The sequence below is a fragment of the Hemicordylus capensis genome, chromosome 5 (assembly GCF_027244095.1).
Source record: "Hemicordylus capensis ecotype Gifberg chromosome 5, rHemCap1.1.pri, whole genome shotgun sequence".
NCBI classification, from domain to species: domain Eukaryota; kingdom Metazoa; phylum Chordata; class Lepidosauria; order Squamata; family Cordylidae; genus Hemicordylus; species Hemicordylus capensis.
The window spans coordinates 126903476-126915676 of NC_069661.1; the positions used below are offsets into that span (position 1 = coordinate 126903476).

Sequence of the window (12201 nt, forward strand, 5' to 3'; positions counted from 1 at the left end):
ACATCTACAAAGGTATCCACACATGCAGCCTCACCCAGGCTAGGGCAGCCCAGCCTGGGTTAGGCAGCACATATGAAGTGCCAGGAGCAAGGTCACTCCCAGTGCTGCCCCCACACCAAGCCCCACTTTTTAACCTGGCATTTAGCCGAGGTTAAGTCAACCTGTGGTTCGCTTAATCTCGGCCAGCAATCATTTGGGTGAATGCAGCCAGGTTAAACGGCTTCCTCTCAGCCTGTCACCATTTCCAGCAGCGAGCCGGGGAGCAGAGAGAAGAGTGGCCCCACCGAGTGTGGCAGCTGCTCTAATGAGAGCAGCTGCTGCACTCGTGCACCAAGGCACCCTGGGATGCAGGAGGGGGAAGTCCTCCTACTCCCAGCGTTACCCTTCACTGTGCCTCTGCTCATGTGGGCGCGGCAGAGGGGAGGATGGCAGCCAGCCGTCTGCTGGGAAAGGCAGGCGAGCTTCTGCCTTCCCCGCAGCACACCCTCCCTCCCCAGCAAAGTCCTGTGAAAGACCTCTACATATGCCTGATTTGGAAAGAGGGGGAAGTGATCTTAGAGTAAAGCAATGTTTAAGAAACTAGGTGTGAGAGTCTACCACAAGGATACCCTTTGTATTTGGTGGTACCTCGGACAAGGATAAGGAATGGATTCCTTTTGAGAGAGTCCAGGTCAGTACATACAAAACGTAGAGTTTCTACATTTTAATAACCATTTTTTGCCATGTGTTTTATAAGAGAGAGAGGTGCAAAGAGCCAGCATGGTGTAGCAGTCAGAGTGCTGGACTAGGACTGGGAAGACCCGAGTTCAAATCCCCATTCAGCCATAAAACTAGCTGGGTGACTCTGGGCCAGTCGCTTCTCTCTCAGCCTAACCTACTTCACCAGGTTGTTGTGAAAGAGAAACTCAAGTATGTAGTACTCTGGGCTCCTTGGAAGAAGAACAGGATATAAATGTAAAATGTAAAATTGTTTTTCTTGTTTGTTCATTTTCCTCAATGAAGCCATTTTTAGGTGCAGAGAGAGAAAATGATATATACAATATGGATACCAGTCTTTCCCCCCCTCCGTGATTAATTATCAAAGTTGGGGAGAATTCAAGTCAGGGAAATGGCACAAGGAAGTTCTTCACATGGGGCTTTTAAAGCCTTTTAACTCATATCTCCTCCAGAATGGAGGGGGGTGCATTCACATATCAGCCAGATTTACCCTGAAGTCCCTGTGAGTTATCAGGGAGCAGTTCACATACAAGTTGGGTTTTTTTTACAGCACGTTAGAGTATAGCCCGATTTATATCCAGGGTTTAAAAAAAATACACTATTTATGTCAGTTATTTCAGACAACTTCGAGTTCACAGTAAAGCCCTCTAGAAAACTCGCGGTAAAGCCTGCTGCATGTAAAAGTCCAAGGAGACACAAAAGTTAAACCACCTTTCCCCAGCAATACAGTCACAATCCAAATCAGTCTCTCCTCGCAACTGCTTTTAAGAAAAAGATGTTAGGAGTTCCATTTATTATTATCACCAACATCATCTATATAGTGTCATCTTTGTACAAAGCATTTATGATAGGGTTGCTACTTTTAAAGCTGATGTTGCAGCAGGTGTCAAACAGCTGCTACTCCTCTCCTACTATTCCCCCTCCTACTATAGAACAGCAAGCTGTTCCAGGTGTGCTGAACAGAACAGAAGCTGAGAGAACGAGGCAAACAATTTGTTATGGGGCGACTAACAAATAAAGGACCAAGAATGGAATTCAGCAGATAAGAGGAACCACACTGCCTTGTCTCCAACCACACTGGGAGATTTAAAGGCCTGTGCCTGTTGTCTGGATTGCAAAGTGGCAAGCCTAAATTATGGCCTTTTATGATCTGGGGTAATTTTAAAAAAAAATCCTTTAGCATTTCCCAAATGGGCATATTTGTTCAACATATCTATGGTGGAACATGGAACATTCAAATATGATATCACACCTGTTGACTGAAATGGCACAGCCTAGCAAAAGCTCCACCATGTGATTCTCCTGCATGTCTTTGTATTTTGCTAGTAGTGGTAATCATAACAATTAATTAATTAATTAATTAATTAATTAATTAAACTTTACTTGTTAGCTGCCCCATAACAAATTGTTCTCTGGGTGGCTCACAACACAGCATTAAAACATCAAGTAAAATCACCTGAAATCACCACACACCAGGAAAAAAAACAAAATACAATACAAAACAATTTAAACACTTTTTTTAAAAGTCAGTTTTAAAAGTCAAATTTAAAAATCAAAATTTAAAAGGCCTGAGTGAACAAAAAGGTCTTTACCTGGTGTCTAAAAGAACAAAGTGATAAAGCCAGGCAAACCTCACTGGGGAAGTTATTCCATAAACAGGGTGCACCCTCCAAAAAGGCCCTCTCTCTAGTAGCCACCCACCTCACATCGTTGGCAAGAGCACTCAGAGCAGAGCCTCTGAAAAAGATCTTAAGGTCCAAGTCAGGACATATGGGGCAAGGCACTCTCTCAGGTAACCCAGTCCCAAGGGCTTTAAATGTTAAAATCAGCACTTTGAATTGGGTCCAGAAATGGACTGGGAGCCAGTGCTCCAAGAACTGGAGTAATATGATCAAAAATAGGGGTGGTAATATTACACTGCCCCTATTTTGTACCAGTTGCAATTTCAAGACCATTTTCAAAGGTAGCCCCACGTGCATTGCAGGAATGTAAACGAGAGGTTACCAGAGCATGAGTAACTGTGGCCAAGCTATCTCTGTCCAAGTAAGGTTGCAGTTGGTGTATCAGCCAAAGCCAATAAAAGGCTGTACTACTTACTCTTCTAAGATCTTGTTAGCTCCAAGCCTCTCCATAAAATTTGAGAACTGATCGTCTTCCTCCTCATCCTCATTGGCTTCCATGTTGCTTCCTTTCCATTTGGACTGATATACATTTATGGTTTCACACTCTTGTATCTTGGGAACTGATAACTTCCGCCCAAACAAAAACTGGCCTGTGAATTAAAAACAGTTTGCCCCCCACCTAATAAAATATTTGTCACTTAAGAAAATTGCATGGAATTAAATATAAGGAAGGCCCTGCTGGATCAGACCAAAGGTCCATCTAGTCCAGTATCCTGTTTCTCATAGTGGCTAGACAGATGCCTCCAGGAAGCCCAGAATTGGGACAAAAATATCTATTTGCAACAGCCTGGAAAATGAGCTGCACAATTCATAAAACTAGATTCTTTACTGGCGGAGTGTGTGTGTGTGTGTGTGTGTGTGTGTGTGTGTGTATAAAAGTTGTTATAATGGGAGAAAGAGACTCTGTAATACCTAGTATTAATCTAATAAAAGGAATGGAAAATTACTTGGATATCTCTGAAGATAAATGGAAAAAGAATTTTGAAACATACATATTAGAACCTGGAGGTATCCTATAGCCATCAAAAGTAGTAGCCATTGATAGACTTGTCTTTCATGAACTTGTCTAAGTGCCTTTTAAAGCCATCCAAGCTGGTTGGGAGAAAGCCTTTTCGGTGGTGGCATCCCATCTGTAAAACAGCCTTCCCCAACAGATATGAGAAGTAATAACATTTTTATCACTTAGATAAGGCCTTTCTGTTCTCTGAGGCTTTTAGTCGCTTTTAATAGGTCTTGTGATAGTTTTCTGTTGCTACAATGCTGGTTTTGTTTAAATTTCCCCTTCTCTGTTTTAAGTGTATAAGATTTTGTTATCCATTGCTTCTGTTTGCTATTTTTGTTGTTTTTACTTCCTTATAAGCCTCTTTTTTCATGCAGAAAGAGTCCTAGAAGCATTGCAAAGGAATAATTCATGCATCTGATGATGTGGACTATTGTCTACAAAAGCTTATACCATATTAAATCTATTAGCCTTTAAGGTGCCACAAGACAATAAAATAATGGCAACCCTTCTGGGATTTGTCATCTATGATATAATGACTTTCTTTACCCGTTTTGTTGCAGAACCAGATCAGAAGATGAGGGCTGATAGACACACTTCTTCACTGGGTGACTGCAACATCAAACAATGGTTTGGGGTCTATTTGAGTGATATCAGCTGGCCCCACCCATCACATGATGAAAGTGTGAGCATACATATCCTGCTCCCCCTCCTGGTGTGCCTTTCCACTTCACATACATATTGCGGGGGGTACAGGTGGGACAGGCCATTTGAACCTCACAAGCAGTTTTAAATACACATATTTAAATAGCATGGTGAGAGAAAGTCTGTACTAACAACCCCCATATGGTTATGCAAAGTGGAATGGTGAAGTGGGGAAAAGATCCGGACCTTGATGGGGTGGGCGGGGCCAGTAGACTAGTTCAGACTGGCCCATTGTGAAATAGCCATCACAGAAATCAATTCCACATCACCCATTCTCATTCAAACATAATGCTGTTCAACTGCCAGTTGAAACATTTGGTTATTACGTGTTCAAATAAAATTATTTATTGTTATTGTCTGTTTCAATTGTATGTTTTATTCAATTGTTATTTTATTATTTTACTTTGTGAGTCACCCAGAGAGCAATTAGTTATGGGGTGACCAACAAATTAAATTTATTATCTTGGTGTTGTTTTGTTGGGTTGAGTGATCAAATGGTAAAAAGTCGAGGAATATACATGCATGTGTGAATTGGCCCATGGGATAGGGACCACCACAGCTAGTAGAAAGGCTTCTGGAGCACCAGTTGATTTTCAGAACTCACTGAATCCTGTTGTGAACTCTTCTGGAGTAAGTGAACCATTGCCATCTGCATCCAGAGTATCAAATACTTTCTCCAGCTCTTCTGGGCTAAGGGGTAATTCACCATGAAGTCTCTGAAATGGCAAATCATTCCTCAATTATACAAATGTTCTGTATGGATGAACAGTGAAATATAATAATGATTTAGGAAACTGGAGAGCAAGGCAGCCATCTGAAGAATGTAGATTGCCTCCTTTTCTTTTCTTTTTTACACTCTTGATCTAAAACCATTTCTTCTAGATAAACACAGTTGCCATAATAAAAAGACATCTGGGCACAACATGCGTTGGATTATTCATCCATAAATAAATCTGTCTCTTCCCCCTCTAACTATAATATTTGTAGTGCACTCGTTTGGGGAGCTACCCTCTTCTTAGCTTTATACTTTGGGCTGCATGTTACAGACAGGGGTGAACCCATGCGAATCAAACCGGGTTCGACGACCCAGTTTGACAAGTTCAAGCTCAAACCAGCCCAGCCCTCAAAAACAGGGGGCTGGTTGGGGTTTGAACCAAAGTGGGCCCAGTTTGCATCAAACCGGTTGGGCCCGGTTCAAGTGCTTTGTTTATAAAGAGCAATCTGGTAAGAATTCCCCTTTATAAGAAAAGGGTGGGATTCCCTACCTAAAAGGGGGGGGCGGCAGGTGAGAGGGCACCTTACCCACTGTGGCTGTAGCGGCTCCCCAGCAGTGGCCGGGGCAGCTCTGCAGCGGTGGCCCCTCTTGGCCCCACCAGCACTCCCCTCCCTGCACTGCAGGTCAGCTGGTGGCCCGATTCTGATTCAAACCAGTTCTGCACACCCCTATCTGTAACATGAAGCCCAAGGAAGAAGAGGGTAGCTCTCAAAACAAGACCGTTTTATTTATGGATGAAGAATCCAACACATAATTGTGTTCAAACGTCTTTTTATTATGGCAACTGTGTATATCTAGAAGAAACAGTTTTAGATCAAGAGTGTAAAAAAATAAAAGCAGGCAATCTACATTCTTCAGACATTCTTTCTACATTATTTAGGAGAGGAGAGCTGGTCTTATGGCAGCAAGCATGACTTGTCCCCATAGCTAAGCAGGGTCTGCCCTGGTTGCATCTGAATGGGAGACTAGAAGTGTGAGCACTGCAAGATATTCCCCTCAGGGAAGAGCAGAAGGTTTCAAGTTCCCTCCCTGGCTTCTCCAAGATAGGGCCGAGAGAGATTCCTGCCTGCAACCTTGGAGAAGCCGCTGCCAGTCTGTGAAGACAATACTGAGCTAGATAGACCAATGGTCTGACTCAGTATATGGCAGTTTCCTATGTTCCTAGATGGCTGTCCTGTTCTCCAGTATTCTAAATCATTACCAGCCACAGCGGGTAAGGTGCCCTCTCACCCACCCCCCAAACATTTTTAGGTAGGGAATCCCCACCCCACTTTGCTTGCAAAGGGGAATCCTTACCAGATTGCCCTTTACAAGTAAAGCACTTGAACGGGGTCGAACTGGGTTGACCCAATTCAACAGCACAAACCGAACTGCCACCAGTTCTAACAAGCCAGTTCGTGAACCGAGTGGTTTGGTTCAAATTTGATTTGTATTTGAACTGAATCACCGCTGCCGGTTCCATTCACACCCCTAGTTACAGATTCCCAACACTAGCATTGTATTATATCCTCAGCACAACCCTAGCCCAGTAATTATACCCCAGGGACCCTCGAGACTCAAGTTAACAGGTAAATATGTCCACCCCCACATCACTGAAATAGGAAAAAAGGATCTGTCAGGCATGACATGCTGTCTCTAGAGGTTAGTCCTTTAAATTGGTATTTCCCCCAGTGTATAGCTGTCTGCCGTGGTCCTCGTGCTTCCTGTCGGCTGGGCTTAGTAAGCACAAAGCACTGACCATCTGCACCAAGGTGCTTCCCCTCCAGCTCACCCCACATTTCCTTCACAGCTCCATCCCTTTTACAAGAGCCAGAGCTGTGTGTGCTGTTGATGCCATTGCTTCTTGCTGCCAGACACTGCCATTTCCCCATCGCATTTGACCCATGCACATTTTCATCTAGTTGGACTGGCTAGAGCAAAGGTGCTGGGAAGAATTCTCTTCATCCTGTGGCATCTCACATGACTTGCAAGCTGGTCATAAAAATTAATGCATAATTGGGCAGATTCCTATAATCTTGCCATTTTTCAAAAGGGGTCAAAAGTACTGGGCACATTAGATGTATATTAATACATCCAGATGCCCAGCTCACATGTGACATCAGTAGCATAGTGACTAAGCAACTGAGCTACAAATCAGGAACTCTGCAGTTCAAATCTGATCTCTACTCACTAATACAAATCTCACTAGGTGGCCTTAGGGAAGCTACTCTCTTTCAGCCTCAGCTGCAAAATGGGGATAATAATACTTGCCTTACAAGGTGACTGTAAGTATTACATGAAGGTATGTGTGAAGTGCTTTGTAGGGATGTGCACAAAGTGTTTTGTGAAGCTGCCGGGAGGCGAGAGGCAGAGCGTGGTAGCTTTAAAAGGAGGCATGCAGGTCTTACCTGCTCCTCTGCGGCGGCCATGTGTGTGCCGACACAGTGCACAGGCTGCTGGGAGCAGCACCACAGCCACACCACATGGCTCCTTAGAACCGTCAGCACTGCAGACACCCTGGGCAACCGGTGCCCATCTGGGCATGCAATACACAGTGGGCCAGCAGAGGAGCAGATGAAACCTGTGTGCCTCCTTTTAAAACTAACGCTCACCCCCCACTGAAATGATTCGGCTGCAGCCGCTCGAATCATTTTGGCACCTCTGTAATGACACACTGAAACTATTCGGGTACATCCCTAGTGCCTTGAACACTTGAAAGCATGATACAAGTGCTTAATGTTGTTGTTACACACTAGCTTTTGAAGCCATGCACAGGAGTTCATTGGCAGATCAAATGTCTGATCTGGCTCATTCACCAATAGCCAATCCACATTTAATAAATGGAGGGGAGAGCAAGTTTGTAGCTCTTATAGTAGAATAAATGGACTAGTACACTAGGCATAACTTTATATGCATAATCTGAATATTGTGAGGAAGATGCAAAACAGATTACTGGTTCAAGTGTATGTTGGGATTAATCTAGCCAGTTTGACGCAGTTCCTGACCACAGGACGAACTATTTATTTCTCTGAAAGGAGCATTGGTTTGCTATTGACTACATAAGTGATCCTCCCCTTAACACAAAAAATTTGCACAACAGCCTGGTTTACCAAAGAGGTAGAAATAGACATAAGATTATTTTTGATATGGAGTCATTTGATCAGCCAGGTAAACAGAAGTGAATGACTGTGCATTTATTTAGATTTCTAAGATGTAAAACACCTTTAAAGAAGAGTTAGATTGCTTTAAAAGTCACTCACCAAAAAGCATGCAAAGTGTAAGGGAAAGTATCCATGCCATAGGAGGAGCAATATCCTATTATCTCACATAACATAGACTCCATGCACCCACATGTTGCACTGAACATTCATTGTATTAAACTAGAATCCTAAACACCCTGGAGAACTTGCATTGAACATAGTGGCACTTATTTCTGAGTAAAAATGCACTCAACTGTGCTATTAGAGATTATGTTACATTAATTAGTTAGTTATTAAAGTTGCCACCAAATTTCACCTATAGCAAATTTCCAGACAAATTTGGAAGCATTTCAACATCTGTGAAATGTGAAGAGAAGCAAAAGAGAGGTCTGATAAGACTCTCAGCATTTATTAGGGGAGTAATCTGCACATCCCTATGCGATAGCCAGAGAAAAATATTAATGCAGGTTGTTAAGACAAACTGTGACATTTGTGTCATCCTCTGTATCTCATTAGCACTGGATGTTCTGTTGACACTGGGAGTTTAGACTAGGACAGAGAAAACTTTCTATGCAGTGGGCAAATTGGATAAGAGTGGGGACTAGGGGTGCCAATCATGCATTTTCACCTCAAAGTGAACTTTTGGGGCAAATTTCAAGGCTCAAAATCTGGGATTTTAAGAAAAGCAAAAGAGTTCTGTTCCCATATGACCGGAAAAATTTCCCAGGGAGATTTTGCACATTCCTGCATATCACAGAGCCGTGGATTTTTAAAACATTTCAAGAATGTTAATTTTCTCAATTAATCTTTTTAAGGATGCAGTACTCTTTATAGACAACCACAGTGAGCACCATAAATGCCATTTTACCTGCATATCGTGGCGAGCGATGTACCCTTTGCCTTCTACATCGCAGATCTGAAAGAACTCATGTGCTTTTGCCAACAGGTCCAATTGTGCTTCCTCGTCTTTGTCTGCTGCCTTACTCCTTTCTGAACCTCCTTGTGGTCCAGGTGGAGCAAAGCCCCTTTTCCGTTTGTCCATCTTCACAGCTCTGATCACAGAAGCACTTTGGAAAGCTGCCATCCCATTTAGTTTCAAATTCTGGCCCAAAACCTGAATATCAAAAGAAAAGCGCACATAAGAGCCCCTCTCAATGATGCTCTCCATCATCTCTTAGCAACCACCTCTTTAATTAGCCAATGAAGCACTGAAGAAGGTAGATTTTTTTTAAAATGGCTACCATGATCTCTTCCTCTAATAGAGTGGATGATTCGTGCAGCAAGCAGGGCAATTAATGGGAAAGGGGAGGTGGGAAGGAGAAATTATAGCTAGAAAGAATCTCAAAAATAAAACCACTCTTTCATGCAGGACATCGCAACAAGGTAAGAGAAAGTGGTGCCCCAAAGGTGAGAAAACAATATTTATTCTATGTATTATATTCAAATCCTGCTGCATCAATGAAGTGTTGAAAGAAGCTTACATACCAAATAAAACAATATTTTATTATTATTATTACATTTTATATCCCACTCTTCCTCCAAGGAGCCCAGAGCGGTGTACTACATACTTAGGTTTCTCCTCACAACAACCCTGTGAAGTAGGTTAGGCTGAGAGAGAAGTGACTGGCCCAGAGTCACCCAGCAAGTCTCATGGCTGAATGGGGATTTAAACTCAGGTCTGCCCCGGTCCTAGTCCAGCACTCTAACCACTACACTACGCTGGATAACCTAACATAACAGAGCATCGACTTGCACACGCGCGCACACACACACACACACACACTCCTTTGCACCAGCCAGTCCAACAATATGTAAACGAATACAAATATGATGAATATTTATATACTGCTTTTCAACAAAAAGTTCCCGAAGTGGTTTGCATAGAAATAAATGAAATGAAATGAAATGAAATGGCTCCCTGTCTCCAAAATGCCACAATCTAAAAAAGAATCATAAGATAGATTCCTGCAACAGCCACTGGAGGGATGCTGTGCAGGGGGTGGATAGGGCCAGTTACTCTCCCCCTGATAAATAAAGAGAACCAGCACTTTAAAGAGGTGCCTCTTTGCTCAGTTAGCAGGGGCTGGGCCAAATGTGATGGGGGAACGGCAGTGTCTGGAGGCAAAAGGCAGCAGCATCGACACCACTCACAACTCTGGTCCTTGTAAAAGGGGTGGGGCTGTGAGAGAAGTGCAGGGATGAGCTGGAGGGGAAGCAACTTTGGTGCAGAGCATCCACACTTTTTGCTCACCAAACTCAGCAGTGGGAAAGCACAGAGGAGAAAACCTCAGCAGACAGCTGCACCATGGAGGAGATGCCAATTTAAAGGACTTAAAGGGCTATCGTGAGATGAGAGGGAAAGCAGGGATAAAACAAATACCAATACGACAAATATTTATATACTGCTTTCCAACAAGGGTTCCCAAAGTAGTTTACATAGATATAAATAAATAAAGTGAAGACAAAGCCTTCACTTATACTGCAGAAAGTAAAGGATGTACTCGAGCACCATTACTGTGGTGGCTCCTTGGCCTAGGAAATCCCTATCAAATGTCAAACCTGCTCTTATCTGCATAGTTCCATCTTGGATTCTACTCCTTGGTCTCTCTAAGGTAGGGCTACTCAACTTTGGCCCTCCAGCTGTTTTTGGACTACAGCTCCCATAGTCCCCAGCCACAGGGGTGTGCAAACAAGTTCCAATTCAAACCAGCTCGACGTTGAACATGCCCAGTTTGAGGGTTTAACATCAAGCTGGCCTTGACCCAAACCTGCCCCTTTTCAGCATGATCTCAAGCCGAACACCCCCAGCCAGTTCAGCAGTTCTACCTTAAATATATATATAATTTTTTAAAAACTGAAATTTACTGACTCCGGGGGTGCTGCCACAGCTGCGGCTGCAGGGGTCTCCAGATGTTCACCCTCCCCCGCTGGCCTCTCCCAGTGCCATTACAGCCTGGTTTGGGCGGTTTTTGCCTCATTTCAGGCCTCTGTGTAGTTGTGGTGGCCATTTTGGAGGCCACCACCACACACGCACAATGGGCTTCTGCGTGGCCAGGAGTTGTTCGGGGGTGTTTGGGTGTGCACAAAACTGAACATGCCCAGTCTGATTTGAGTCCGGTTCAGACTTGAACTGAACCAGGCATACCACTTTTGTGCATACCCCTACGTGGCCACAGTGGCCAATAACCAGGGATTATGGGAGTTGTAGGCCAACATCTGCAGGAGGGCCAAAGTTAAAGCAACAGCTCTAAAGCAACAGAATGCTGGGAGAGTGGGACAGAATATTTGCACCACCTTTTTAATAATATATACATATTTACCTTTCAGCATAGCAAGTAGGAAAACATTCTTCCTTACTAGCTGAATGTTTCTGCCCTTTAAACCAAAATTGTGTGTGCAAACTCAACCCCATCTTTCGTAAATAATTGCTTTGCAGCAGGCGAAAGTCACCTGGCTTTGCAAAACCAACAGAAAATTAAATTAGTGGGTGCATTAATTCCCTAGCCACTTCACATCTGGTGCTATTTATCTTAATTCATACAGAGGCCAATGTACCTATACAAACATTATAATAATACAAGAGATCAAAATGACAGTTTGCTATGTGTTGTTGAGTTAACTGAATCAAGGCCACCTGTATATGATTTTAAAATGTAGCTAATCATCCTTGTTTCAGCCATGGAGCTGTCTGATAGAGAGCATCGGACAGTACTCCAATGTTTTTTAGAATGTTTTTTAGATTGTGAGCCCTTTGGAGACAGGGAGCCATTTTATTTATTTATGTGTTTGTTTATTTTTTATATCTATGTAAACCGCTTTGGGAACTTTTGTTGCAAAGTGGTATATAAATATTCATCGTATTTGTATTAATGCAGGGCAATAATGAGGCCCATAGGCCTGACCAGTTCTCTCTTACGTTGAGCACATACCCTAAAAGATGCCCCAGGGCAGTTGTAGCAGACACACAGGATCCCTTGTCAGACAAGTCCATATAGAAAGGGTTCCTTGAGGGCAGAAAGATGGAAAACATACCTTGTTGTTTACATGTACTTAAATTTCTAGCCCACACAAACTCAAGACTTTGATTCCTAATTAAAGGCCTAATCCTCCAAAGATCTCGCTCCAAGGAGAAGTGCGCCAGTC

At 43.2% G+C, this 12201-nt stretch overlaps 1 protein-coding gene across 5 annotated transcripts in view; it reads right to left on the reverse strand.

The window, feature by feature from the left end:
* Window positions 1-12201, reverse strand: part of CRACR2A (calcium release activated channel regulator 2A) — a 127885-nt gene that overhangs the window by 94218 nt on the left and 21466 nt on the right. For 4 of the 5 annotated variants that reach the window (XM_053251564.1, XM_053251562.1, XM_053251560.1 and 1 more), the window contains 3 exons: window positions 8927-9172; window positions 4709-4820; window positions 2815-2989 (listed from right to left, as the gene is read on the reverse strand). In XM_053251564.1, coding sequence (XP_053107539.1) covers window positions 2815-2989; window positions 4709-4820; window positions 8927-9142 — 503 coding nt within the window. In that variant the 5' untranslated portion in view covers window positions 9143-9172. Of the gene's footprint in view, window positions 1-2814; window positions 2990-4708; window positions 4821-8926; window positions 9173-11987; window positions 12063-12201 lie in introns of all 5 variants that reach the window. The other variant, XM_053251563.1, reaches the window with a different exon arrangement.